This window comes from Alligator mississippiensis, chromosome 4 (assembly GCF_030867095.1).
Source record: "Alligator mississippiensis isolate rAllMis1 chromosome 4, rAllMis1, whole genome shotgun sequence".
Lineage (NCBI taxonomy): Eukaryota > Metazoa > Chordata > Crocodylia > Alligatoridae > Alligator > Alligator mississippiensis.
In genome coordinates, this window is record NC_081827.1 from 5,532,113 (window position 1) to 5,560,067 (window position 27,955).

The 27,955-nt window shown below is 43.9% G+C and overlaps 3 protein-coding genes across 4 annotated transcripts in view; 2 read left to right on the plus strand and 1 right to left on the minus strand.

Moving 5' to 3' along the window:
* The window catches only part of TMEM209 (transmembrane protein 209), a 22,665-nt gene extending 18,185 nt beyond the window's left edge, over positions 1 to 4,480 (minus strand). The window contains exons 1-4 of one of the 2 annotated variants that reach the window (XM_006265135.4): positions 4,188 to 4,480; positions 2,106 to 2,245; positions 1,932 to 1,990; positions 532 to 663 (exon numbers count right to left, since the gene is read on the minus strand). In XM_006265135.4, the coding sequence (XP_006265197.1) occupies positions 532 to 663; positions 1,932 to 1,990; positions 2,106 to 2,242 (328 nt within the window). In that variant the 5' untranslated portion in view covers positions 2,243 to 2,245; positions 4,188 to 4,480. Of the gene's footprint in view, positions 1 to 531; positions 664 to 1,931; positions 1,991 to 2,105; positions 2,246 to 3,383; positions 3,607 to 4,187 lie in introns of those variants that run through there. The other variant, XM_059725716.1, reaches the window with a different exon arrangement.
* Positions 4,480 to 12,338, plus strand: SSMEM1 (serine rich single-pass membrane protein 1). The gene is made up of 3 exons (XM_019487639.2): positions 4,480 to 8,877; positions 9,980 to 10,040; positions 11,723 to 12,338. Exons 1-3 carry the CDS (start codon positions 8,683 to 8,685, stop codon positions 12,187 to 12,189), a joined length of 723 nt encoding a protein of 240 aa, XP_019343184.1. The 5' UTR covers positions 4,480 to 8,682; the 3' UTR covers positions 12,190 to 12,338.
* Positions 12,339 to 12,389: 51 nt separating this feature from the next.
* LOC102563587 (carboxypeptidase A2) lies at positions 12,390 to 27,871 on the plus strand. The gene is made up of 11 exons (XM_014607519.3): positions 12,390 to 13,150; positions 16,645 to 16,726; positions 17,849 to 17,983; positions 18,881 to 18,979; positions 20,328 to 20,429; positions 23,217 to 23,318; positions 23,906 to 24,016; positions 24,602 to 24,692; positions 25,680 to 25,879; positions 26,973 to 27,057; positions 27,563 to 27,871. Exons 1-11 carry the CDS (start codon positions 13,086 to 13,088, stop codon positions 27,748 to 27,750), a joined length of 1,260 nt encoding a protein of 419 aa, XP_014463005.1. The 5' UTR covers positions 12,390 to 13,085; the 3' UTR covers positions 27,751 to 27,871.
* The last annotated feature ends 84 nt before the right edge of the window (positions 27,872 to 27,955 follow it).

Sequence of the window (27,955 nt, forward strand, 5' to 3'; positions counted from 1 at the left end):
TTGAGTGTACAAACAAGGTATATCAATCTGGAAAGAAATCCATTTCAAGACATCATGAGATGCACCTCTCCCCCTCACTAGTTTGTTCCAATGGCTGGTCAGCCTCATTGTTAAAAGTGTACCTTATTTCTAGTATGAATTTACCTGGCTTCAATTTCTAGTCATTAGTTCTTGCTAGGCCTTTCTCTGCTAGATAACAGAGAGCATTTGTACCTAGTATTTTCTTCCCCTGAAGTTACCTATAAACTAATCAAAGCACTTCTTGACGTTTTGAATCTTCATTCTGTTTCGCCTAATGTACTTTACTGATTATCACAGAGAGGGAAGCTAGAACAGCATTTCAGCTTGGCACTTCTGCACTTGAGAGAGTATTTAATGCATCGCTTTGCCCTTCTAGCTATCGTATGTTTTTGTGAAGCTTGTTTTAGAGGACCGTGGTCAGCCGAGATCCACAATCAAGTCTTTTCAGAAGGTCTAACATTAAGAAACTCACTTGCAGATACCATTGCAAAGCATAGCTGTTATACCTACATGCATTCTGAAGTCCAAGAAGGGTTTGCTGCCCAGGACTCATAACCAAGTTGGTTGGTGCCACAGTGTATTTGAAATACCTCCAGAAATCGAACAGGGCATTCAAGCTGAACAGAGATGCAAGTGCAAGTTCTGGAACAACATTTAAAAAAAAAACCCAAATATTATTTGAAAAAAATAGTTCCATCTTTTAGAAAATGCAGTTCATGAAAAAAAGTCCTCATTTTATTGACGTTCTATGTTATTTTTCAGCTCCATTATTAGGGGCATTACCATGTCAAAAGTTTCATAGTTGGTAGGGTCGGAAGCAGATCTGAGTAGATCATCAAGTCTGACCCCCCTGCCATGGGCAGGAAAGGATGCTGGGGTCAAGCGACCCTGGCAAGGTGTCTATTTAGCCTCCTTCTGAAGACCCCCAGGGTAGAAGCGAGCACCACTTCCCTTGGAAGTTGGTTCCAGATCCTAGCCGCCCTGACTGTGAAGTATCGCTTCCTGATATCCAGCCTGAATCTGCTGTCTGTCAGCTTATGGCCATTATGCCTTGTTACTCCCAGTAGTGCTTGGGGGAACAGGGACTCTCCCACTGCCTGCTGGTCTCCCTTGGCCAGTTTACAGACGGCCACCAGATCCCCTCTCAGCCTCCTCTTGTGGAGCCTGAACAGGTTCAGGTCCCGTCGCCTCTCCTCGTAGGGCCTGCCCTGCTGCCCCTGACCATGCGGGTGGCCTCCTCTGGACCCTCTCCATGCTGTCCACATCCCTCCTGAAGTGCGGCGCCCAGAATTGGATGCAGTACTCCAACTGCAGCCTGACCAGTGTCATATAGATGGGGAGGATCACCTCCCTGGACCTGCTTGTGATGCATCTGTGGATTACTGTGTGTTATTGTGCGTTCTGGGTATCATACTTCTCAAACCATACATTTTGTTAAATAGTCTATCACTAATATCTGATTCTCTGCTCCCCTTCTGGATGGCTAATTTATATTTTAATTGTCTTAAGGCAGAAACTTTGTTTTGCTACTCTTGTGAAATACTATCCATACCTATAGTACAATAGCAGCAACGCAACTCTAGTCTCTTGCTTCACAAAAGCTTCACCTCACATTAACTTAATATTAATTACCAGATTAGCCTTTTCAGCTGTAATCTGCCATATTTTTACATGGCACACTAAAGACAATTGATACATGTCCAGTCATCCACCACTTAGGAGTTGGGAGAGAACCCCAGATTATTTTCCATGTCCACAGTGGATCACAGTCAGGTGTCTATATAACCAAAAAAGCTGGCTTAAAACCCCCCCACAACAAATACAGACAGGAAAGCTGAAGATAAAGGGTGAAAACGCAATTTAGATACTGTTCTCCCACACAAGAAAGAAACCACAATGTAATTCCTTACCAATATACCACAGTGGCCAGTATGTAATGTTATAATATGAGCTTATCAGTTTTCCAGTCCTAAAAGAGAAAAACAAATTGAGATAAAATTTCTTTGAGCCCAACCACATGGAAATATGTAGGAAGACATAATGACTGCTTTATTTGTTTGCATTAACTGTTGCAATAAACTTACATTTCAGTATAAATCATGCCAGCAACTGATACATTAAGGAGCCCCCAGGCCAAGACCACTTTCCGGGCTTCTGTCTCCCTTCTCATCTTGATGGTTCTGTCAATGAGGGAAGTCGCTGGACTTTGTTCGTTGTTCATCGTCTGTAGTAAGAGAAGCACAAGGAAAGCCCACAGGAGTGTAGCTAAGTATGCAGAGCATCTCCTTCAATACCCAATTAAACAAAAACATGCCTTGGCGAATCCCATTTAGAGATTTTCCTTCTAAACGTTAACTGGTAAACTGAACTCTGTACCTACTTTTTGGGCTAAAAATATCAAATCTTTTTGAAGTGGTCCCTACCGTGAACATTTCCTACTCATTATGGCTGCAGTACGGTGCTACTTTCACAAATTGCTTGTAAAGAAAGACGCTACGTAACAGGATGGAGGGCTGGATTTCGATCTCACCCCAATTAAGAGACAGTCATTCTCCATTTGTACTGGGGTAAAATAGCAGAATGAGACTCACGGTATCAAACGTCTACAAATTTGCTTTCCGCTTCACAGACTTGCTTTATAAAAAGTTCTTCCCCTGTTTTTTAGGGAATAAAGTATGGGGATGGGGGGAGTCATAAGAATTAAGCAGCTGTTCAGGACACTGGACAGATAGTTTCATAGTCGTTAGGGGCTGGATAGGACCTTACAGATCATCGGGTCCAGCCCCCCTGCATGTGGGCAGGAAAGACAGCGGGGACCAAACGACAGCATCCTTTCATGAGGGAAAGACAAGGATTTTGTATTCCCTAACCCCTGGGGAGTCACGGAAAGGAGAGACCTGGCAGGACCCTGCAGCCCTCCTGCACAAAGCGTTCCCTTTCCCTTTAATGGACGCAAACGTTTGTAATGCAGACTTCGCTCCTAAAATCGCTGCAATACCCTCAAAAGCTTGACCTGTAGCTCATAGCGTCTATGATGATAACAGTTTTTTCCTTTTCAAAGGATGGGATTTCTCTATTCCAAGTATTATTGTCATTGTCGCTACCCCCGTCACCGAACCAGTCACCACCCTTCCTCCACCATCATCTCCCGAAACGCTTGCCGGGCTCCTACACCGAGGTGGAGAAGACTCGGGGAGCGCGCCCGCCGCGCAGAATCGCGCTAGTCGCAGCTCAGCTGCAAAACCCCCGGATGCTAGCATCGCACAGCATCGGGGTGATCCTTTTTTTTAGTACTATCGGTATCTTCTGGGCACTTCGCGGGCAGTCCGGACCCTAGCACGGCAGCCCCAGCTTCCTCTAACCCCGTCTCCTGCTTTCCGTGGCCAGGGAGCTCGTCAGACGGGCGGTGTTGCTGAGTGCGAGCCCAGGATCGCTCCTGCTCTTCTAAAGTGCAGCCAGTGCAGACCCGGGAGCTATGTGAATGCCCTGCCCTGGGCGTCCGAACAGGGCACGGGGGCTGCGTGCATGGCAGGACTCGCGCTCGGAGCCCCCAGCCCTGCCTGCGAGCTGCTGCCAAGCCAAGCAGGGGACACCCCCAAGAGAGGGGGCTATGGTAGCAGCCAACTGACCTCAGAGGGAGCCAGACCCCCCCATTGGTACGGCCCATCCATCCCCAAAGAGAGCCAGACCCCCCCATTGGTACGGCCCATCCATCCCCAAAGAGAGCCAGACCCCCCCATTGGTACAGCCCATCCACCCCTAAAGAGAGCCAGACCCCCTCATGGGTACGGCCCATCCACCCCCAGAAAGAGCCAGACCTCCCCATTGGTACAGCCCATCCACCCCCAAAGAGAGCCAGACCCCTCATGGGTACGGCCCATCCACCCCCAGAGAGCCAGACCCTTCATTGGTATAGCCCATCCAGCCCCCACAGAGGGAGCCAGACCCTCCAATGGTACGGCCCACCCAGCCCCCACTATTGGTACAGCCCATTCAGCCCCAGCTCCCCCAGTGGTACGGCCCACGCAGCCCCAGCCCCCACTATTGGTACAGCCCCAGCCCCCACTATTGGTACGGCCCATCCAGCCCCAACCCCGCCCTCTAGTGGTACGGCCCCCCCAGCCAGGGGAAGGGGGGGCGGCAGACAGAAGCCCCCCAACACTCACCCCGCCCACGTGAGGCGCCCAACGGCCGGCGCCCGGCTCCCGCCGCCACAGCGCCTGCGCGAACTTTCGCGCCTGCCGGAAATGACGATCACGCCTAGCGGGGAGGTGGGGCTTGGCAGCTATAGAGACGGGGGCGGGGCGGCGGGCGATGAGGTCGCGCGGAAGCCATTGGTCTCCGCCTTTCACCGTTGCCCCTGGCCGTTTTGGCGGGAGAATGGGCGTGAGGAGAGTTGGGTGGGCGGGGCGGCTTTCCCTCAGGGACACAGCTGTCGTTGCGATGACGTCAACGTGACGTCAGTGGCGTGGTGACAGCGACGGGGACGTTCCCGTGGCACCTGGTCATGCCAACGTGGTAGGGAAACGGCCTTGTTGCAGTGGCCCAGCACATGCGTTGACATGACATCAGCAACGTGGCGCGGACTGTGATGTCACCGTGCCATACGTCAACGTGACATCCGTGACCGCCTCCCTATGACGTAATCATGTCACGGGCCAACGTATCGGCGGGCTGTTATCGGTCCCTGAGGCCCCCCCGCCACGTAGCGTGGTGGGAGGCTGTGATATTACCGCCCCTCGCACGGCAAGTCGCATTGACGAAGGACGTGCTGGCGTGGGGGCACGTTACCCCGTGTCGCCGGGTGTTATCAGTGTCCTCGTCGCTGTCGTCCTCCTCACGCGCGGTTGATGTGCCGCCAGCGTTGAAGTCTCAGGAACGGCCGTGCCGGCGAACGTCGCGGCCACGAGATCCCACCGCCAATCTCGTCTTAACCGCAGGCAAAGATTCAGCCAGGTTTGATGTCCACGAGCGCAACTCTACTACATTTTGGCCAAAGAAGTCCATCGGGCCCGGCGTACCTGTGACGAGGCGGTCAGCGCAATACCACGCAGTTTCCAGCCCTCCTTTGACACAGCGATCGAAACACCTTCCCTATCGCCGTCCACCTGGATCTCGAACGTCTCCAAGCGTCCCGTACAACGGGCTTGTTTCCTGTCCTGATCTGGGCGTTTCCGTTCCAGCCTTATCGTCCTGAAACGGGACTGTCCTACACCTTGTACGGCCAGCTCCTCCTTCCATCTTCCGGCAGGAGCGCCCACCTGGCCCACGTGCCGAGTTTTGCTACACGTAAGGAGTTCGGCATCGGTCAGGTTTGCAGGGCAGGCCTGCTCCGACCGATGCTTTGGCCAAGTCTTTGGGAGCAGTAGACAGGCAGTCCTCGGACTTACGATGCAATCGGTTCCTGAAAACGGCGTCTTCAGTTGACACGTTGCAACTCGGAACCGATTTTCCCATAGGAAACAATGTTATAAATGGGGGATTGGTTCCTGAACCAAGCCCTGACACCCTATTTTCACCAAAAATAACCAGGAATTTTGTACTCAGTCAATTATAGAGGAGTAATATAGCTACATTAATATATTTATATTGTAAATAGCAATCATATTGATTTGGAAGGACTTCTTTGAGGTGACTTGGCTGGACTTTTTGAAGGGTTCTTGGCTGGACTTTTCTTGGCTGGAGTCTTCTCTGGAATATCATCCGCTTTCTTAAAGAAAGCGTCCAAGGAAGTTTGGACAGATGTTCTCCAGGGAGATGGGCGATGCAGCGAACTTGTTCGCTGACGTGGCGTGGCGTCGGATCAAGCGTTGTAAAGTCGAAACTGACGTCAGAAAGTTGAAACGGTGTCAATTTAGAAACATAAGTGCGAAACGTTGTAAGTCGAAACGTTGTAAGTCGAGGACCATCTGTATATTGATCGATGTTCCAGTCAGTATATAATGTTAATACATTATGTTAGTTTAATGCATCATCAGGTCCCATCAGTAGACATTATACATGATACATACATTCTACATTATTACATTATATATGTATATAATGTAATATAATGTTAATGATACATTGGAACACCACCACCATGTCATCCCCCCGCACCATGAAGTAACACACCATTGTGAAGTTAGCGATATGTTGTTGATGTTGTTATGCCGTAGCGTGACCGGTTGGCCGGATATCAGGAATACAGCAGAGCTCCAGTGTGACCATGCCACAAAGCAGCAGACCATACACCTGTTGAGAAGTGATATTTAAGTTATCCTTGCACTTCTAGGTGCCATGGGTTGTGTATTGTTTCAGTGCTGTATGATGCAGAACAGTGCAAAAAGCTCTCAAAGAGAAGGGATTGCTCACATGTAAGTCAGATTATAAAGGAAAGTAAAAATAGGAACAAGTGGAAGTCTCAGACAGGAAGTAAAATATCGGTTATGACACCTATATCTCAAAAGTAACTTAATTTGCTTTTGTCTTATCTGACTTTAACCATTTTTGATGTACTGGTGAATTGCCCGTCGAGAATGACGGATGGATTTCAAATAAAAACACATAGATTTTACTTTTTATATTTATTAAATAAATTAAATATTTATAAAACTTAAATAAAATAGGCTGAACATTTGAAGATACCAATCCCTTCCTGCACTTGCTGGAGGTGTACTCACTTATGCTGCCACCGCTTGAGCACCTCTTTGCTGGGCAAGGGCAAGGGCAGGTGAGTTTCGTGCCTCGCAAGAGCTGCCCACACCCTGGTGCTGGCTCCATGCTGCCCCCGGGTGCCTCCTTCCCTGCTTGGGGCTCAGGACAGGGCTGCTGCTGCTTCCCCACTGCCTTGCACCTCTGCCCGGCTCCTGCTTTTCCTCAGCTGGCCCCTTCCTCAGCTGTCCCTACCTCGCCAGGCTCCTGGCACCCTCCCAGGAGGAGCTCAGTAGAAACAGCCCTGGCCCCTGACTTTTTTCCCAATTCTGGAAGTTGGGATCGTCCTGACGTGGTCACTAAACAAATGCTAAGGTTTAGCAAAGAAATTTCTCTGAAGACACAAATGTTCTCTCTCTCACAGTTTTCAAGCTATTCACATTTAAAGAGTGTTATGAACAGGCAGACACACAGACAGATGGACTAAGCCCTTTATATATATAGAGACATTAGCCCTCTTGAGTTTGCTGGATTGTAAGTTAGGCCTTGAATATAACAAATCGAGTTTTACTCATTGGCTTGTAGCATGCTTGTTTCCACCCAGCAGTGATACCAGCACCATTTCGGTACAGGGCGTGGACAATACACAATAGCATGGTCATCTGAATCCATGCCATTTTGACCACGCAGAATTGCAACTCCACTGGTGCTGGGTTTTTGGTTGTAGCCATGTTGGTCTAAGAAGAGACACTCGATGCTGTTTTACATTGGTGCAACTTCATGTTTTGAACTGAAGCACTGATACAAGGATAAAGTTGTATAAGTTTATAGCATCATCATTCCCTGTGATATAAGGATGTTCCCATATGACAGGATGAACGGGTGATGTATTGATGGTACAGTATGGTGCTATTAAAACAACATGACTTTCCATGCAGCAGAGTGAAGCACTGATGGGACCTTATGATGCATTGGTTCAACATTGTACTGCTTTGACAATGTTGTATTATCCTAACAGTGATATTGTGATATCTTGACACAATGCAGTATTTTTAAGGTGAGAAATGCAGGTTAAGAACTGGAAGACTAAGACTACAACTTACAGAAGAGCTGAGCAGAGGGATTCAGAACAGCACCTGGCCAGAGTACACATACTGTGCAGGGACAGCTGTGCTAGCTTACTAAAGAAAGGACTTTAACTAAAGAAAGGAGCAGCAGCTGCATAGCAGAGTGAATATCATTGGATTAACTGATTTAGCTGGAGTATTATGGAATGGAACCATGCTCAATTCTTCCCTTACTTCCTGCTTATTTATTGAGTGTCCTTTTCCTCAGTTTGTTTGAGATGCAGGTAAAGACAGCAGCAAATTTGCACCTGGAGGAAGCTGTCCATTGAACTGAGCCTTTACAAAAGGCTGGCCACAGTAAGCACATAGTAAGAAGACATCATGGCCCAAAGTAAGGAAAGAAGGAGAAGAGGTGGTGGGCAAAGGCTAGAACTGTAAAACCAGCTCACTGGGCAGTATCTTGTGTAATCAGAAGTTTTCAGTTGTTTTGGCTCTTTTGGCCCTTTCCCAACCATTACAACTTTTGGCCCTTTTGGCCCTTTCTCAACCATTGCAACTAAAGCAACAGAAGCACAACATGGAAAAAAGAATTTGCCTGGAAAATGATGAGTCCAGTCTTATAAGATGCTGAATACTTTGTGCTCCCAGGGCCCCCAGGAGGAACTGAGAGCGCTCAGCCTAATACAGTCCAGGCCAAAAAGACCTAAAAATAAAGTATGGGAAACATGCAATTTCACAAGATTGTCCAGCAAGCTTTCTTTGTGCTTAGACCAGCCATCCATGTTACCATGGTTCTGAGGACGATGTCATTAACGTATTCTGACCACTTCCTGTTACAGCTTCCAAGACAAGTCAGTGTCAACAATAGGTTACCAAGGCACTACGTTGCATCTTAACCTCTTTAATCCCCTGTCCTATGAGAAGGAACACTACTGTCCTCTGCTTTAATCAACTAAACTGAATGGGATTTTCATTTCTTTCTTTTTCGTGGCTTTATTTGCATAAAAGCCCTCTAGATGCCAACCCCAACCAAGAACAAGATTACAAGGAGCACGACGAGGATGCTGACGGCTTTTATGGAGTTGTAGGGCAAATCCTGCTTTCCTATTGCATTGGGATTGTGGTTATAACTCTCATCTACCGTGTTTATATTTGGGTAAGGTTATTATTTTATTCACTATTTTTATTGTGCAAACTCCTATAGGCTTGAGCCAAGGATCAGGACTCCTTTGAAGGTCATATGCTCTCAGATCACAAAGAGATTATCCAGGCCCAAAGAGCTAATAATCTTAAGTAGATATTATTATTGTTGATACAATGGTATAGGACTGGCACCTATCACATGGTGTGAAGGGAGATCAGAACGAGGATCCCAGTCCCAACGTGCTGCTGATGATTTTTATACATCATAGACAAAATCTCTACTCCTTCCATACTAATGGCATTGCAACAAGCCACTAAAGAGAATGGACACATATATAAAAGCTGCATCAGGGATAGCTGAAACGCTCTTATTTTTTCTTATAAAATTAATGTGTTTATATCATTATTAGTTAATCATTGGTAGCCAATAATAAATTGAGTTGTGACAGTGGGGAGTTTAATTGGATGGCTCCAGGAATTAGTGAGAGACAGCCCTTCACCTGCATACCTGATTCAGGTCTATCTCAGCTTTGGAACAAAAGACATAAATTATCTGCTAGCCTGTACAAAATGAGTTTGGGGTTTCACAGGATCAGAGCACTCATCATTCTTCTTATTGGAAGTCTCAGCTGAAAAGAGCCTTTTAATTCTCTTCCTATTACTGGCAAGCTTCTTCTAGAGCAGCGTTTCCCCAACTTTTTGGATTTATATCCCACCGTAGTAAACCTACATGCTCTTGTGCCCCGTGCCCCAGCTGCTAAATTTAATTTGATGCTTTTGTGCACACACAACAATCACACTGCTCATATTGCCCTTCCTTGCACGCCCTCTCCCCCAGGAACCTTTTGTGCCCCTCCAAGAGGGCAAATGCCACAGTGTGTCATAGAGGAACAGCCATGGCAGACACAATTGAGGTACAGCCATCAGGCAATGTTTTTTGTGCCACTGCTGCCGGAGCTAACCAATTCTATGGACAGTAGAATTCAATCCCGTGGGAAATCAGGATGGCACTTGTCACTAGCTTGCAAATATTTTTAGAAACGGCGTTATACATTATCTACCAAGTAGGCACCATTTATAAATCCATGACATTTATTCATGTTTTCGTGAAACAGATTAGCGAGAGAAATGAAGATGAAGAACTGTCTTCTGACAAGTGGACTAGCAACCCAGATGGTAAATACGCATTCTACAAAGCTTCCAAAAGTGTTTGAAACAAGGGGACTAATGCTTAAGAAGTAAATGTGATCTCTAGAGAGGTGCTTTTAATCTTTAAAGAGTAATGTATGCTGCATCACTGAGGCCCCATTTGAAATAATAGGTGAAATCTCTCATTTAAACCCCAAAAGTAATGCCCCTCATTTTCACTGGCATGATAAGAGGAGAATTTTCCTCAGTGCATGCAGATGTGGGCATCTCACTATTGAAAAGTTGTGATAAAACAGAAAGAGTCCAAATAAGAGCAACAATGATAAGAAAAGGAAGGTCAATGTAAAAGCAATTGTGGTTACAGGAACTTAATCTTAAAGCAGGGGTTATATGAATGTACTAGTCTCGTTCCTGGAAAAGAGAATTAGACTACACGAGACTGCTTGCGTAGGACTCGTTGTTTTCTTACAGATGGGTTGTTGGTCATCCTATAGCCTCCACAATACCTTCCTCTGGGTTAGACACCAATTCGCTCATATAGAACTTGCCAAATTTACCTGCAGATACCATTGACTGTATTGGGTTATACACCTCCAGGCTGTCTGCAGATAGAGAAGGGACTCCGAAAGATGCAACAAACTATTTAAATTTGGTTTGCAAGATGCATACAAAGCTTTACTTTTTACACGGCAATGCTGCTTCTTCATGGTTCTCATTTGAGACACCTTTCTTCTGCCATTTTGCCACAGTGAGGATTGTGTGTGGACTCTGTGTCCTTCCTTCTTCCCCTGGACTCATGTGCATCATCTTTACTAATACAGAACAAGCGGCCCCTGGCCGGCCTGCCCTGAGACTAGTTGATGTCTGCCAGCACAGGTTAGCAATCTCTGAATCCTCAAGATGTATACCACAAATGATGAAGGGAGCTGCAGCATTGCTCTTATTTTTTGTGTGTCATAAAGCAATAAAGCAAGAGGAGGGTTAATCATTTTAAAAATTCAGTAGAAAAACGTTGAAGAATATAAACTCTAGGCCAAATTGTCCTCTCTACCTGGGTTATTTTCCACACTGAAAACTGCAAATTCTCTTGTGATGTTGTCCGCTTTCTACCAGAAGTTCATGATGCCTGACTCTTTCAAAAAGAAGAGGAGGAGAGTTTGCTTCCCATAGAACAGCATGGGTTTAGCCCCCAAAATCCATAAAGTCCAGGGCCATCAATGTGTAGTCTGTGTGTTGCATTGTGCGTCTTTGCTGTACTCTTATAAATTGTGGTGTAGGGGTTTGAAGGAGATGGTTCATACCAATGGGGCAATTGTTGCACATCAATACAGATAGGATCCATCCATACCTTCGCCTTCCTTTTAGTGTGAAAGTGATGGGTAGCATTGGGTCGTATCAATGGGAGAAGACCTATTTGAAGCTGCCTGAAGACCCATCACAGAAAGCAGCGGCTTTAAAGCAAAGCAGGACAAATTAGGATTAGATCTCAAGGCTTCTCAAGGGAAGCACTGTCTAATGTGTTCTGAGCTATCGGGATGTTGTTCTCACCCTGTGTACCTACTGTTGTCTCTGAGGACATATTTTTGCATCAGTTTTGCCTTCCCCCATGCTTCGCTATGCCTTCAAAGGTAGGAAAACTGAAGACATTACAAGTAAGGGTCAGTGATGGTTACAGTGCAGTTAAGCTGTTTTTTTCTGTCTCGCGTTAGTTCCCAGGGAATCCAGCTGTATGCGTCACTGCAAGTTCAGCCTCTGGGACTTTGTCAGCAAGTTTTTCAGCTGGAAGAACAAAAAGCCTGCCCTGTTTTCAGAGGTACCTACAGCCGGGTACCCCTTAGAAGGGAGGCCAGAGAGGTTTTTCACAAAGCTCAGCCAGCTGAACATCCCTGACAGCCACTCCTCGGACACAGACAGCGAGGACTGGAACTCAGGTGCATCCTCCTGGAAGGAGAGTGAGACGGAAAACATCCCCAGCACCGACAGCCGTCGGCAGAAAAAGACAGGGCAGAAGCAAAGGAATGTGGGGGACCCTTGGATCAGGGAACAGCCCTGTCTTCACTGCAAAGCCAAGAGGACAAGGCAATGGCTGTCCCAACATTTCTTCCATCCTGTCTCATCTCTTCCTGGGAAGGGTAACCCACGAGAAGAGAACTGCTACTGGGGAATTAGCACATGATATGCTTAATTTCTGAGTTTTATTTGGGCCCTTACTTGATTGAATCCATTAGAGGGACAGAATCTAGGTGAAAACATAACACTGAGGGAGTCATTTCAATAAAATTTGGCTACAGACAATAAATGTGCCCAGCACAATATACTGACTGATGTATGTGTAAGGGCATTTATTTAAAAATATAAATGGCTTTACTAGGCATGGCTTGGTTAAATACATCTCTTTCCACAGTGGGAAGAACAGAGTTCCTCCATCTTAAATACAATGGGACATATTAATTGTGGAGCAAAGGTGATGGCAGAGGCTCTGCTGATGTACCTGAGTAAAGTGGGGCACGTTGGCTGCAACCTCTGTCACTGATAGAGGACCATGGCAGTGGAATTTGACTTTTGGGGACCTTGTACAGAGGTTAATACTCCTATTCTTCATTGGACAACCCCATTAAACATTACGGCAATGGACAGGGGGTGGGGGGCCTGGGCAAATTGAACAGTTTATACTGTTAAAATGCCACCCTAGGGGGCTGTTAGATACCAATACAATGCCAGAAGTGAGCAGTTCTTGCCGAGCCTGCTGGTGGAGCTCCTGTGTATCTCCAATAGGAGTTAAGCTGCTCTCAGCTTCATTCGTGGAAATCTCCTTCTGCCAATGTGAATCTCTTCTTGGGGAGGAGGGACCTTTGTGGGCGTCCACTGGGGTCACTTTAGCTCAGCGTGACAGAATGGTAAATATCCTGAGAGGAGAAATTACGTCCCTATCTGTGCATGACCTTGAGAGTTATGATATATGTGGGAATTTATTCATATGGGGATTCAGATATCACTTTCCGGGAAGAGAAGCCCATATAAATACAAGCTTTCTAGACCACCAATCTCCTGTTTCTGGTTAGTCCTTCTAACATGAGGCTGCTGTTGTTCGTCAGCGCTCTCCTTGGGGCTGCAGGGTGCATGGAAACATTTTCTGGGTGAGTTATATTTTAGTAGAAGATCTGTTTCAGAGGACATGTTTTTCAGAATTTTTTCCTTGTTCCAGACTCTTAGTTAATGCAGTCAGTTTAGGGCACGTGCTTTGCTTTTCATTATTGATCAGCTTTTGCAAAATATCATCTCCGTCCTTCCTGCGCACCTCACCTTTTACTCCGAGGGCATGTCTACACATCGCTGTATGGCGATGTTTGTACTGTGCTGTACTCGCTTGGGGGAAGTACTAAAACATGGTGCAGTAGCCGCCTGTATTGCAGTGTACGGGTGGCACACGGTTAGATTTACCAGCTACGTTACCACAACGGTGACATAGCTGGCGATCATGTGTAGACCCACGTGATTGCTATGTCACTGTAGCACGCCATATGGCGATGTAGCACATCGCTATGTTGCTGTACGGCGACATGTAAACACTTCCACTGGGATCATGAAACAGTTGTGACACCCAGGGCACGTCTACATGAGATACCTTAATGCACAATGGACTATTCTATTGTGCATTAATGTCACAGCAGAAACCATGCTAATGCGCAGTAGAATTAGTCTACTGGGTATTAAATGTCACAAAAAACTCATTCGCCTTTGCTACTGTGCATGAGCACAGGTTAATGCAGCTTTATGTAGTACCTCATAGTAGAGGTGCTAAACTTAATGCACAGTAGCTAAGGCGCATTCATGAATGTGTGGACATGCTCCCAGTTTTTCAAAAGGACTAAAAGCCATATAATGTATTTAGATACACACTAGAAAACATGATGGTTTTGGTGTTTAAGAGTCTGAAAGAAAGCTTTTATTTTGTTTTAATCAGAGTTCACAAGAGAAATGGGTGTAGTCCATAGAGTTTGGGTACGGATCCAAATTTCCTGAACTTTCAAGCTTGCTAAGGCTTTTGCTTTACCTTACTGCATGGAGGGATAAGCCTCAAAAGGCTGGATCTGGACCTGGATCTGAACAACACAACAACGCATAACGTTCAGTTCTGTGTATTTGACCCAGCTCTTTCTAGAAACAGAAGCAATTTCCAATGAAGCAATTAGAATTTCATTTCAGTGCACAGGGGTGTTAAGGTTCAGTTTATTGATCCAGGACCATCTCTTATTCACAGCCCCTTGAGTTTTGGTTATTTGGAGGGGAGGGGGGAAGGGAGTGGGGGTTGAAATTCTAGTAAGGCAGAGAAAAAACGTTAAACTTAATTGAATCTACCAAGTTTCATGTCGTTTTAACAAAAAATTATGATCTGTCTCAAGCTCACTCAAACTTGCCCCCAGGATTGAGCTGAAGGTTTGTGATCTTTGAGCAAAACTTTTAACAAAAACCAGTCTGTGTTTGCACTCAGTCTGCTACCTGCCTGTTCCTTTCAGTCCCAGACCTTTGCAAAATTCAGATTTAGCCACATTTTTCAAGCATGAAGATTGCATAACCAGTTCATTTTTTTTCTTGCTAGTTTCATTGAAGAATCTTTTTTTTTGTATCAATCTTTAATCTTTTTTTAGGAATGTACTAAGCAATTTGTATTGAAAATATCTCTGTAGGCTTCACTGAAATGTTGATCATCAGTATGCATATTGCTCACACAAAGGCTCTGCTAAAGACTTTGGCCAGAGTAGGCCTGATCAGTGGACCTGACTAATGCCTGAACTCCTCACATAAGCAAAATTTGGCATGTGGGCCAGATGTGCACTCCTGTCGGGAGATGAGGAGGAGATGGCTGTACAAGGTATAGAATAGTCCAGTACTGGGATGATAAACCTGAAACAGGAACACAAGGTCTGGATGTTGAACAAGCCCATGGTACAAAGCGGTTCAAGATATTCAAGATATTAGTGGAATGTAATATGTCATTTGTTTTGATCACTGTATAAAAGGATCATTAGAAATTATGGGAACTTTGCACTGGCCTAGGAAAGCCTACATGGTGGTGTGCCAATACCTTGTCACGGGCATACACGCAGTGTGTCAGATCACAAGTGTATTAGGGCTGTGCCTTTGCCACCAAGCTGAGCCTGTGGTCATTCTTTAAGACAAGACTGGTGTTGGGATCTCCTGGCCATGACTTTTTGCCAGTACAGCAGTCCCTGAAATTTCAGCCCTGACAACACATCAATAACACCCAGTGAGGGCAGCAACGACAATAATCTCATGAAACTAAGTTTAATAGATGTATTCACATAGAAAATGTGTGAATAAATTAAAATGTAAATTAAAATGTATCTTCTCCAGGTGTATTGCTCCAAAATCTCTCTGAGTACATAGGAACCTGAATAGAATATGGTGGAAAATGTGGTATTTGTTCACTAGGATGTGGGACATAGACACCAGAGGCCAGTGAACAAACCTCCACATATAACAAATACCTCCCTCAAAATAATAAAGGACTACAATATATGTAGCAGCATACCTGAGAGCTGATTTTAATAGATTTTTAAGGTCAGAAGAGCTCAAGTCTGGCTTCTGCATAGCACAGCCCACGGGACTTCCTTGAATTGATTCCTGCTTCACATCCAGTAGCTGTGATTAAACTGGATTATGCCTTTCAATAAAGATCTGATCTGGATAGAAACATTTCCAGGGGTGGTGAATCCATCACAGCCCTTGGTAAATTGTCCCAATAGCTATCAAATCAGAAATAAGGCTATAGCAGTATGCTTGGAACTCACTTTCATACTGATCCTTCAGTTTTTCTGAAGGCTGCTGCTTTCCAGAACCGAGTTCCTTACCCTGTAAGTATGGCTGACATTTTCTATTTCTATTGTGATTCATTGTACATTTTTCTACATTGAAAAATATCTTGTTTGCTTGTGCCAAACGTATTAGGTAATTCAGACCACTCTATTTCAGTGATTTGCATTCTTCTTAATATAACACTCTTCCCTGTGCTTGTTTCATCTGTGAATTTTATCAGGAATTATTTAAATACTTGCTTTCAGGTCATTGATAAAAATTGTAAATAGTGGAGGGCCAAAAAAAATTGATTCCTGAAGAACATCACTAAAAACACACCTGTCCAATGACTATTCCTCCTTTACAATTAAGAGACCTATTAGTTGCCTCCTTTTTAATCCATTTAAGAGGAGTCATGTCAGTTTTGTAGTATTTTAAATCAAGCTATTGTGTGGTACTGTCAAATGCCTCTTAAAAAGCTATATATCCATATTGTAACCGTATTAGTCTAGAGGAAAAAAGCAACCAGGACTTGTGGTAGAGGTGATATCTTTTATTAGACCAACTCAATTTTTGCAAAAAAAAAAAAAAAAAGCTTGCAATTAAAGATTTTTTTTTTTTTTGCAAAAATCTATTTGGTCTAATAAAAGATATCACCTCTACCACAAGTCCTGGTTGCTTTTAGGATAGCGAGGTATATCAATGCTTTTGCCATATAATCTCATAAAGAATGATATCAAGTTAGTTAAATTTTGTCTGTTTCCCATAAACTATGAATATGGTGGTTTTTTCTGTTTGTTTTTTTTTTAAATAGAGACCAGGTTCTTCGAATTAGGGCAAGCAGTGATGACCAGATTGACAAGTTACAGCTGCTGGAAACACTGGAACATCTTCAGGTGTGTCATTAGATCTGCCCCAGGCATTTTTAATGTTACAAAATATGTTCTGCAGAGCATGACTGTGCTTCCTTTTAGGTTTGGAAAGGGCATACCATAATATGGGCTGCATTGCCAAAAAAATAAAAAAGTAATAAGTATTGAACTAGAAGAGGTTCAATGTAGTCCTCATCGCACCTGCTTGGGAACCAGGAATAAGACTATGTCACATCTCCCCTAACCTTAAGCAAGTCACTTTAAGCCCCTATGCTTCAGTTCCCTCATTTTTAAATGAGAGTAATAATAATTTCTTTGTCTCTTAGTGGTGTCATGAGATTGAATTAGTTATCTTTTTTGTGTTTTGAAAAAAAGCAAGTCCAGCATAAAATAATAAGGTTTATAGATTTCATCACCATTGACAAATTATCACCATTATTTATTTAAACTCAGTCTAGTGCATTAATTGGCATAGTATATATGCAAAATAAAGCATGCAGGAACGTAAAAGAAGCAAAAGTAAAGTGTTTCGTGTTGCATAGTATATATGGAGCTTTTTTAAAGCTGGTGCTGGGAAGGAGAAAATAGAGTAGTCAGATTTGGGATTCAATATTTCTTATATGCGGTGGAAGTTAATTAAAATGCTGGCTTTAATTTCTCTTTGAAGCTTTCTTCTCCATGTGACATGAAGACAAGAACATTAACCTGTAACAAGGGTGTTGTGAGGCCAAATGAACTATTATTTATATAATCATTTGAGAGGCAGATAATGGATTATGCTGTAAATGTGGAATGATACAAGCTAACTAAGAGTCAAATGCATTCAAGGCTTTAAGGGGTATAGGTTGTAGCTGTGTTGGTCTAAGGACATGGGTAGGCAAGTTTCTTTGGGTAAATCCAATATATTTTATTAGACCAATTCATATAGTTGGAAAAAAAATTCTTTGCAAGCTTTCGGATACAAACACTCTTCATCAACCTGACGAAGGGTTTTTGTTCCCAAAAGCTTGCAAAGAAAATTTTTTCCAACTATTTGAGTTGGTCTAATAAAAGAGATCAGATTTACCCGAAGAACCTTGTCAGTCTTGAAGGCTTTAAGAAATATTTAAGAAAAATGACTGCCTGACTGTTTTTTATTCTCTTCAGCTTGATTTCTGGCTGCACCCCTCGAACCCAGCGCTTCCTGTGGATATCCGAGTCCCCTTTGGCAGCCTCCAAGCAGTCAGAGCCTTCCTGGGGTACCACGATATCAAGTACTCTATTCTGATTGAAGATGTGCAGGTAGAAAAACTTCATTGATGCATGATTTATCCTGAAATCTTGTAAAAAACAACTCCTGATCTCACAACCTGTAGCTCTGTGTACTGCAGGATCTGGTCAAAGTTCTTACCTTCATACGGACAGCTGTCCCTTTCCTGTTCTTTGTAGACTATGCACTAGGTTATTCATAACTTAACCAGTTTTCTTAAGAATGATGTTGGCACCTGTCAAACCATGACAGCCCAACAGCAGCATATGAAAAAAAATCTCTTCATTGGGGACAGAACTGAGGGACCTGTAATAGGATTGCCAACTCTGGATCTATTCTGGGAGGTTTCCAGAACGCCAGTGTGGCCGCAACACACAATGTGAACGTGCCCACATGCTTGGGTATACCAATCATGGTGCGCCGACTTTATGTCAGGAAGGCAAATGTATATTATTATTACATTTTAAAATCCCCATGACTACTGTATAACATTTAATGTTTATTTTAATGAATGCCCTATCATTTATCTCCCAGCTGACCCTCAGCAATCTCCCGGAGATTTATATCTAAGTCTTGGAGACTGCAGGGCAAACCTGGAGGGCTGACAACCCTAACTCCTAAAGGAGCAGTTCCAACCTAAGATCTAACTAGCTATTAACTCTCTGCAGTAGCAACATGCTGCTTTTCCAGACCTGCCAACACTAACTTCATTCATCGTGAATGTGGGTCTAAAACCTAAACTCGTGATTTAAACACCAATGATGTTATCTGTTTTATAGATGAATTCAGCAGAAACAGCTATTCTGCAGTTGTGGGTAGTACCTGGGATTGTTGATAAGAGGTTTTGTGGAATGTCCCAAGGTTGACACTTGATTATATTCCTGCCAAAACCCCCAGCTTTTTTCCTAAATTTGGATGGTTTGTTTTAGGGTATACTAAATGAAGAAAAGCAAGAGATGATCTCCAACCAACGAAGGGAACGTAGTAACAGTAATTTCAACTATGGAGCTTATCATTCCTTAGAATCCGTAAGTAGTTCAAGTTCACCCTTTTGGGAAGAGCGTGTATTCTCTCCTCCTTTTGCCAGCTATTCCACTCAGACATGTTTTATCTGCTTCACAACCTCTGCCAGTAATCCTCATTGCTGACCTGAAGAACCCTTGTTATTCCAGCCTCTGGTTTCCACTTACTTCTATCAGAGCATCTTAATTCAGGCTTGCAGGATTTTTTTTATGACCTGGGCTCCTACACTATTAGGCTAGGACTAATCCCATTAAGTGCTCTCTTCTGGTGCTGCAGGAACCTGGATTCCTGGGTAAATGTGGCCTAACCTGTTGCTGCAGTTACTGTGTGGCTACAGTATGCAAAAGTGGGCTCCTGTATTAGATTTGTTTTGTGATAGACAGCTATTAAGTGGCATATAACCCACCCTTATTTTATACAGTTTGAACTCTAGGTATACATTCTCTTCCAGTTACAAAGGGGTTCATTTTGATCTCACTTGAGCTGTTTTTTCACCAGTGTAGCTCCAATGATTTGTAGAATAACTGCAGCTTTATCTTGGCATGACTGAGATTAGCATTAGACCCACTAAGTGCGTGAGAAAAATGACTTCGTACAGTTTTCTTCTGTGACACTGACTTAAATTGCTTTAATGATCAATCTAGAGCTGGCACACTACCCCAGGAATGAAGGCTTACACCTTTGGCTTGGGACACGTGACACCATACAGTACCATACAGGAACCTCACTCTGGCTAACAAAGAGTGACGCTGTTGAGCTCTGGAGGAGCTGATCCTAGTCTTTCTCAGCTAAGGAGGATGCCTCTTGTGAAACAGAGCTTTGGAGGGCAGAAGTGGAAAAGCAAAGGGGTTGATAATGAGGGGATCCCCTTCTCAAAAGTACACAGAGCAAAGTGCTTTTTATGTGGATTATTCAAGATAAACTACATCTCAAAATGCTCTGAAGAATTAGAAAATGTTGGCATCAAAGATGATAGACAATCAACAGAAGGAAAGAAAAAATGCAGCCATATAAGGAACAGGAGAGGTGTTTCCAGAAGAGAGTAGAAAGTGAATGGAGAAATATCCAGAGGCAGAAAGCAGCAAGTGCAGTGGAGACAAAGCTCTTGAATCATCAGGAAGTTCTAAGAAATGGGAAGAGCAATTTTGAACTAGTACCTGAAGTAAACAGAGTTTGAGGACGTGGCATTGTTTTTTGGATGTAGGAATGAGCAGCAGCACTGGCTGCACTGAAGTCAGGGGTATGAGACTGGAAGCTGGCCTGAATGATGAAGGCCAAAGGTGAAAAAGTATTTTAAGAGGCATCCGTACAATACAACTCTCTTGATTACTTTACTGTTCCTTTCCATTTTAGATTTACACAGCAATGGATGATCTTGCAGCTGAGTACCACGGTCTTGTGAGCAAACTCCAGATTGGAGAGTCTTATGAAAAGCGGCCCTTGTATGTGCTCAAGGTACTTTTCCTATGCAGAGATAATAATAATGTTATTACACTCCTTTAATCCCGTGCAATCCAAAACTTCCCCAAAGCGCATGTCTGCCTCTGTCCATCTCTGTATATTTTTATGTATGAGAGAGATCACTTCACCCACTCCTAAACTGAAGCCACCTCAGAAAATAAATGAGGCAGTTCTTTGGCAGAGATAAGCAACACTCACTGATACTTTCTGAGATAAGAAGTTAAGAATAACTTTTGCCCACTGCTAGTGCAGAGAGACTTAGGGAGATTAAACTGGATTACTTGTGCTGAAATTTGGCTAAGACACTATGCCAAGACTCTGATTCTGGTAAAAATATGCTCTGGAATCTGTAAATGATTTTATACGTCAGGGTTTGCAGCACTATGAAAAATATGATGCTTGGTTTGCACCAAACAGGAAAGAACCAGACTAATTATTTGTCAGGTTAAACTAACAAATGAGCTTTCCCAGTTTACCCAAGCCCAAAAGGGAAAGCCACTGCAGTGCCTGAGACAGAGCTGCTTGCTTAGTTCTTATGTGGCACATAACCAACCACATACCATCATTTAGAGCAATTATGCATACTTTCAATTTTTGGAGGATTATGGATGCCTAATAACAATTATTAATAATGCAGCCATTTTGGATTGATGAAGGTGGCTAGGGACAGAAATGACACATAAATCAGTATAAGTGATCAGAAACCCGTTCAAGTCTGTAACACAACAGAAATTCAGTGCATATAAACCACTTTCAAAATGGCTGAAACTGGTTTAAGATGAACCTGGATAGATTCAGTATCAGACTTAACTGATTTAGGTTAAATCAGTTTATTGAAATGCTCTCCAGAGTCAAGTTAACTCTCAGTCCCCCAGCATCCCAGGATGCTTTGCATCTCCCCTGCAAAGTCCCATTCACAGCTTGGCCCAAACTGTCTGCTCCATCCAAGCAGGTAAGCATGCTCTAGCGCACCCTGGCTTCTGGCCTGGGCCATTGCAGGCATGTGGCTCCATTTCCAGAATCAAAAATGCATGTCTGTTTACTTGCTTATCAGTTCAATTTATGCAGTTTAGATTAACCTGCAAGGATTGAATCAAGTCAGCCTCAAGCTTTTTGACTTTCTGTACTTAGCCAATATGTTCATCTACAGCAGTGCTTCTCAACCCACAGACCATGGGCTGCATGTGGCCCAATCAGCCCTCTGCTGCGGCCCATGTGGCATCCTATTAAAACAATTTTTAAATAGATGCACAGGGGATGCATCTACACAAGACACTTTACTGCAAAGTACAGTAGCGTAGTTGACTGTAAATATGTGTGTCTACACGTGCTTACTGCGCAGTAAACCTTGCTAATCACAAGTAAATTTGCTACCTGCAAATGCAAGTAGCAAATTTACTTGCAATTACTAACTGTGCAGTAGTGCTCTTGTAGGCTGGGAGTAAATCTGCTCCCAGTCAGCTGGCCACCAGGGGGTGGGAGATTGCTCCCTGCCCTCCGGAGCTGCCTGCTGCTAGGGTGGGCTCCGCCATCAGAGCCTGGGAAAGGACTATGTCCCTCTGCCCTTGCAGCAGGGAGCTCGAAGCCCCCCTGCTCCAAGATCGTGATCGGGGGCTGGGAGATCCTTATCTCACAGCACCAGTTCCAATGTCATGGGGCCAGTGCTGGGAGATCCCTATCTCCTTATCCCTATCTCTCAGGATCTTTATCCTTATCTCCCAGCGCTGGGTCCATGGTCACAGAGCTGGCACTGGGAGCTCCCTGCTGGCAGGGGATGGGGATCCTGTTCCCTACTCTGGCCCATGATTGCGGAGCTGGGCGGGGAACAGGTTCTCTAGTCTGTTCCCCACCCAGCTGTGTCATCATGGAGCTGAGCAGGGAACAAGCTCTCCAGCCCCTGCCCCGCGATTGCAGAGTGGGAGCTGGGAACTGTTCCAGTCAGGGGCAGGTCCCAGCCCCATGGCCTGATCGGATGATAGTAGTGAGCCCTCAGCTGGGTGGGGAATCCCTGCTAGCTGCTCCACCAGCAGATCAAGGCAGGGGGCTGGGACCTGCCCCGCCCCTGCAGCTCTTTCCAAGTCCCCTGTCCCATTCAGGAAGCTGGGGCTGGGAGCTCCCTGCTGCTGGGGCCCAGGGACATTGTCCCCTCCTCTGCAGCAGGCAGCCCCCCAGGGCAGGGAGCAATGTCTCAGCCCTGGCTAGGAGATAGCTGTCTCCTGGCCCCGTTCTCCCTGCCAGCCCCTGGGTGAGCACCGAAGGGGCAGGTAGAGCTCCCCCTGGCAGTAGCAGGAGCCCATTGCAGGGCCCCAGGAAGTGAGAGCTGTTTGCTGCCATTAGCAGCAAATCTGCTCCCGCTTCTCTACACATGTAGATGCCTGCTGGGGAGTAAACTGCTCCCGGGTCTAATGCACGTGTAGACACACCCAGGAACTAAGTTGTGTGGGTGTGGCCCACATAAGACATTGAGAGCTGCAAATGTGGCCCACTATGGCAAATAGGTTGAGAATCACTGATCTACAGGCATAGAAGAGGACAGAAAGCTGATGTAATGAGAGTGAACTTCTAAAATGTGGCAAATTAAACATTAGTGGTATAAAGTGACATCACTGAGTCTGATTCTTTATTCTATTACCTTAATCTAATACCATGCAACTCCAGTCAGACCTGTTTGTTGTCAGTCATTTCAAATAGTTCAGATACAAAAAGAAAGAAAGAATGTTACTGTGGGGGATGGAGGACACATGCTAGTGAATGATCTTAAAGTTTACTTTCATTTGGCAGTTCAGCACTGGAGGACCTGACCGTCCCGCTATTTGGCTTGATGCTGGTATCCATGCCCGAGAGTGGGTCACCCAGGCCACAGCACTGTGGACAGCTCAAAAGGTCATTTCCGACACAATTGACTTTGTTTTGTTTGGAAGGGGTGCTGACTACTACCCATTGATACCTATGTTTGAAAGAAAAACTTACTTGTACCCATCTTTCAAGCAAGAGTGTAGGAATATTATCCTGGAATCTTGATTCTCATTTCTCCATTTGAAGTACTACCTCTTCACATTTGTAGGACATAGACAATAGACACAGTCAGAACAAAATACTGGAGATTGGGTACTGCGAATGAGAGAATGACTTTTCAAGTGCTTCTCCTTATTTGTCATCATCAGGTTTCACTGAGGTGAATGGGGAAAGTTCACATCTCTCAGAGTCTTTGTTTCAGCCTGAAGACTCATGGAAAGAGCCTTGCACTGGGACAGTTATCTTTGCTAAAAGAAAGGCCAAAAAAATCCAATTTGTTTTAAACAACAGCCTGAATTCTGCTAAAAATTTCTAAGGCCCCGATGAAATGTTGCTGAGTTCACAACTCCAACCCTGTGCAGTCCAGCCCTGGTACATAATTTTGACTGGGTATACATAAAGGAGAAGAAACTAGTGTTATAATCATATTGGAATGTACTTTTGTCTCCACTTAGATTGCATCTGAGTATGGGACTGATCCATCTATCACCTCTCTGCTAGACACAATGGATATTTTCCTGTTGGTTGTCACAAACCCTGATGGATATGTTTACTCTCATACCAAGGTGAGTAATCACAGTAGGTGCATCTACATAAGACGCTAACTGTGCAATACCCTAATAATGCTGCACAGTAGTGTGCCAGGTAAACCCCATGCTAATACTCTACTGTACAGTAGTATTAGGCTACTGTGCAGTTAACATCTGTAAAAACCCATGGACCAGCACTACTGTGCAATAGCACCAGTTACTGCAAATTGATTTAGTACTTGGTTATCCAAGTACTATACTTAATGCGCAGTAACTATGGCTTATTAATGAATGTGTGGACGCACCCAGTGTAACTGTATTTCCATCTCCAAAGTGAATGGGGTGATTTGGGGGGCTGTGAGACGATCTCCTAAGCCTCCTCATAAATATAAAGTTTCCATGTAGGAAAACACGTTCAGCGAACACATATTTTATTATGAATCACACAAGAGGGGGGTCACAAAAAAAAACCCACCATTGTGTCCTACCATACATTCACTAGTGCTTCCACTGTTTCCTTTGGCCCATCCCTTATAGATGAATGACAACTATTTCTGATTAGAAAATGTGATATAATTGACACCTGTTGCTCCTTTTGAAATCAGGGTGTCTCTGTTTTAGAACCGTATGTGGCGGAAGACACGCTCCAAGGCTGCTGGGAGTTTTTGTGTTGGAGTTGATCCAAACAGGAATTGGGATGCAGGCTTTGGAGGTAGAAGCAGAATTTTCTTTTACAGACAGAATCACAGAATCATAGAAAATGAGGGTTGAAGGGACCTCAGGAGGTCACATCTAGTCCAACCCCCTGCCCCAAGCAGGATCAGCCCCAGTTTTTACTATGGAAGCTACTTCCCTTCCTTTTAAATAGATTCCTCATCTCACAGGAAGGCAATCCCAGAAATAAAAAATCATACAGCTGAATGTTTTGAGTATGCCAGGCTAGGAAGAGCATTTAACAAATCTACTAGGTTTAGGGGGTTTACTTAGTGTGGTCCAACTCTGCTTCAGTGCAATCCAGCTTGAGTTCTGCTGCATATTCACAAGTTGCTGATCCCATTAGCATGGCCAATAGGGATTCAGGTGAATACATTATTTTTAGTACTGAATATATTGACTTGGAGGGTTTCTATTGTTATTTTTTAAATACAATTAGATGGATAAGATCAAGTATTTCCAAATGTATTTATTTTTCTATTTGTATTTCTGCACCCACTGTGACAGGGAAAATTAGCAAATCATATGTTGCTGCTTGCTTAAAAGTTAGTGGATCACATGCTAATCTTTATTATACTAGTATAAATCCAAGGTGATTTTGCTGAAGCCAGTGGAAGTATTCCAGGTATACAGTTATGTAACTGAGATGAGAAGCCGAGTCAACATCATAAAGAAGGCAGAAATAAACATTTTAAAATGTGATAGCTATCTCATAAAAGGAATTTCTTATTGCTTGATTGGCCATGAGAAAAAGTGTGTTTGAATTATCCGTGAGTTATAACCATATGTCTCTAACTCACTCTTACTCTGTGTAAATGTTTTTGTAGCAACTACCAGTATACTCTGTATTTCCTCTACAGCAGACCTGATTTTAGCTATCTTGCTGAAGATACCTGGCAAACTCCAGCTTTGTGTCAGTCTGTTTTGAATCCCCTTGCATTCTGGTTTTACAAGTTAGCCTTTTGGCTCCTTCTTTCACCAACAGGTCCGGGATCCAGTGATCAACGCTGTTCTGACTCCTACCGTGGACCCCATGCCAACTCTGAAGTGGAAGTAAAATCTATTGTAGATTTTATCAAGAACCATGGAAACATCAAAGCCTTCCTCACCATCCACAGTTACTCCCAGCTCCTGATGTATCCCTATGGGTATAAGTGCACCGAACCAGCTGATTACAGAGAGCTGGTGAGATACAACCGCTTCTTGATCCTAAGCCTTCCTCTTATATCGTTCTGTACATATAAGTGTTAATCAAGTGCTAATGTGAAGTCATCAAAACAGAAAGTATGGGCTGAAAATATAACTGAAATGAAAATGTCGCACCACAAAATGTCTTTAAAAAAGGAAATTCTTAGTCATATATAAATAGGAAGCATTCCCACCCAGTACAGTAACACATTCCTGATCTAGTCCACACTTCCTTCCTGTCTCATCTTCCTGCATTACAAAAACACTGACCATTATAAAAAGGATAAAAATAATATTAATTTTGTTAATCAAGTGAATATCAATTAATCACATAATCATAGAAAACTAGGGCTGGGAGGGACCTGTGGAGGTCATCTAGTCCCATCTCCTGTTCAAGGCAGAATCACCCCTGTTTAAACCATCCCAGAGAAGCAGTTGTCTAACCTGCACTTAAAAACGTCCAAGAATGGAGATTCTGCAGCCTCTCTAGGTAATCTGTTCCAGTGCTGAGCCACCCTTAGAGGTAGAAAGTTCTTCCTAATATCTAACATTAATTTCCCTTGCAGCAATTTAAGACCATTACTTCTTTTCCTGTCCTGTGTGGACACAAAGAATAGTCGATCACCCTCCTCTTCACAACAAACCTTTTTTGTACTTGAACAAATCCTTTTTGTAGTTGAAGAAATTGTGTTTCTCACATAAACTGAGCAATAGCTTTTGGAAGTGAGGAAGAAACTTCAGATTATTCCATAACTGACTATGGGGCTTTGTTGCATCTCCTTCTAAAGCCACTGCTAACTGCATATTGAACTGGATGAACTACCGAAAGATCGAATATGGTCATTCCTATGATTCAGTCTGCCTGCAACTCGAATCCTAATATATGATAGGTGTTGTGAGTGCTTTACTATTCAGCTAGACAGCAGTTAAGAAATAAGTATGTTTTGGTGGGCTGGGGGTAGGCTATCAATCAGTTTGGATCTTCTTTAAATGATGTTCAGGATGGTGAAACACTCCCTTTTTTTAGTTTGAACATTTCATCTTTTTAATAAACCTTCTCTCTTAATCATCCTTGCTTCTTCCCCTCTAGGATACTGTGGGGAAAGCTGCTGCCAATGCTCTGACTTCCCTGCATGGCACCAGCTTTAAAGTGGGGACCATATGCTCAACTATCTGTAAGTATTTAGCAATTCAGGGTTTGCTGGGTTATGCTGAGGGAAGGGTCCACTCCCCACTCCTTCAGGTGGGGACTTCAACACACTAAAAGGTCCCCCTGTGTAACGGTGCATTGAATGGATCACACCATCAGTCAGACAGAATCATGGTGTTGAAAGGGATCTCAAGGATCATCTGGTCCAACCCCCTACACTAATGTAAGAATGCTACTCTTGAGTCTTTGACCGATCAACCTGACTTGATCCACCTCAGGTAGACCTAATGCCTGTTCCATATCTGTGTTACCATCATGAAGCTGATGATAGTACAGTAGCTGCCATGCACATGCAAACCTGCTAAACTGTTTCACTTCTTTGTATAGGGCCAGACATGGTACTAAGCACTCTCAGCTCAGATAGATATCACTCATTAGTTGGTAGAGGTGGACACAGATACAGACTATTTCAATATAGTATCTACTCAGTGAGGTTTCTCTCTCTCACTCTCTCTCTCTCTCGCTCTCAGATCAAGCCAGTGGAGGCAGCATTGACTGGAGCTACGATTTTGGCATCAAGTACTCTTTTGCCTTTGAGTTGCGAGACACAGGTCGTTATGGTTTCCTTCTGCCAGCTGATCAAATCATCCCAACTGCAGAAGAGACCTGGCTGGGTCTGAAGTCTATCATGGAACATGTGAGAGACCATCCATATTAGAAGAAGGGAAGGGAACCCAAAAATCTTAGTCCTTTGATATGTTAGAGAAATCTGTACGGATATAGCATTGTAGTCAAAATGGTATTAAACCCTTTGTACATTCAAACTACTGCGTCGGTACATAAAGATCTCTAGTTGCACATCATTTTGTCCTGACTTTGGCATTTGTACCTATAAACTTTCTTACACAGTGACACAAATTTTA

Bases quoted from the DNA above. Each gene is read 5' to 3' on its own strand.
- SSMEM1 (XM_019487639.2), top strand. From the start codon at position 8,683: ATGGGATTTTCATTTCTTTCTTTTTCGTGGCTTTATTTGCATAAAAGC. The intron at 8,878-9,979 runs GTAAGGTTATTA...TTCGTGAAACAG, and splicing joins TCTACCGTGTTTATATTTGG to ATTAGCGAGAGAAATGAAGA. The intron at 10,041-11,722 runs GTAAATACGCAT...GTCTCGCGTTAG, and splicing joins GTGGACTAGCAACCCAGATG to TTCCCAGGGAATCCAGCTGT.
- LOC102563587 (XM_014607519.3), top strand. From the start codon at position 13,086: ATGAGGCTGCTGTTGTTCGTCAGCGCTCTCCTTGGGGCTGCAGGGTGC. The intron at 13,151-16,644 runs GTGAGTTATATT...TTTTTTAAATAG, and splicing joins TGCATGGAAACATTTTCTGG to AGACCAGGTTCTTCGAATTA. The intron at 16,727-17,848 runs GTGTGTCATTAG...TATTCTCTTCAG, and splicing joins AAACACTGGAACATCTTCAG to CTTGATTTCTGGCTGCACCC.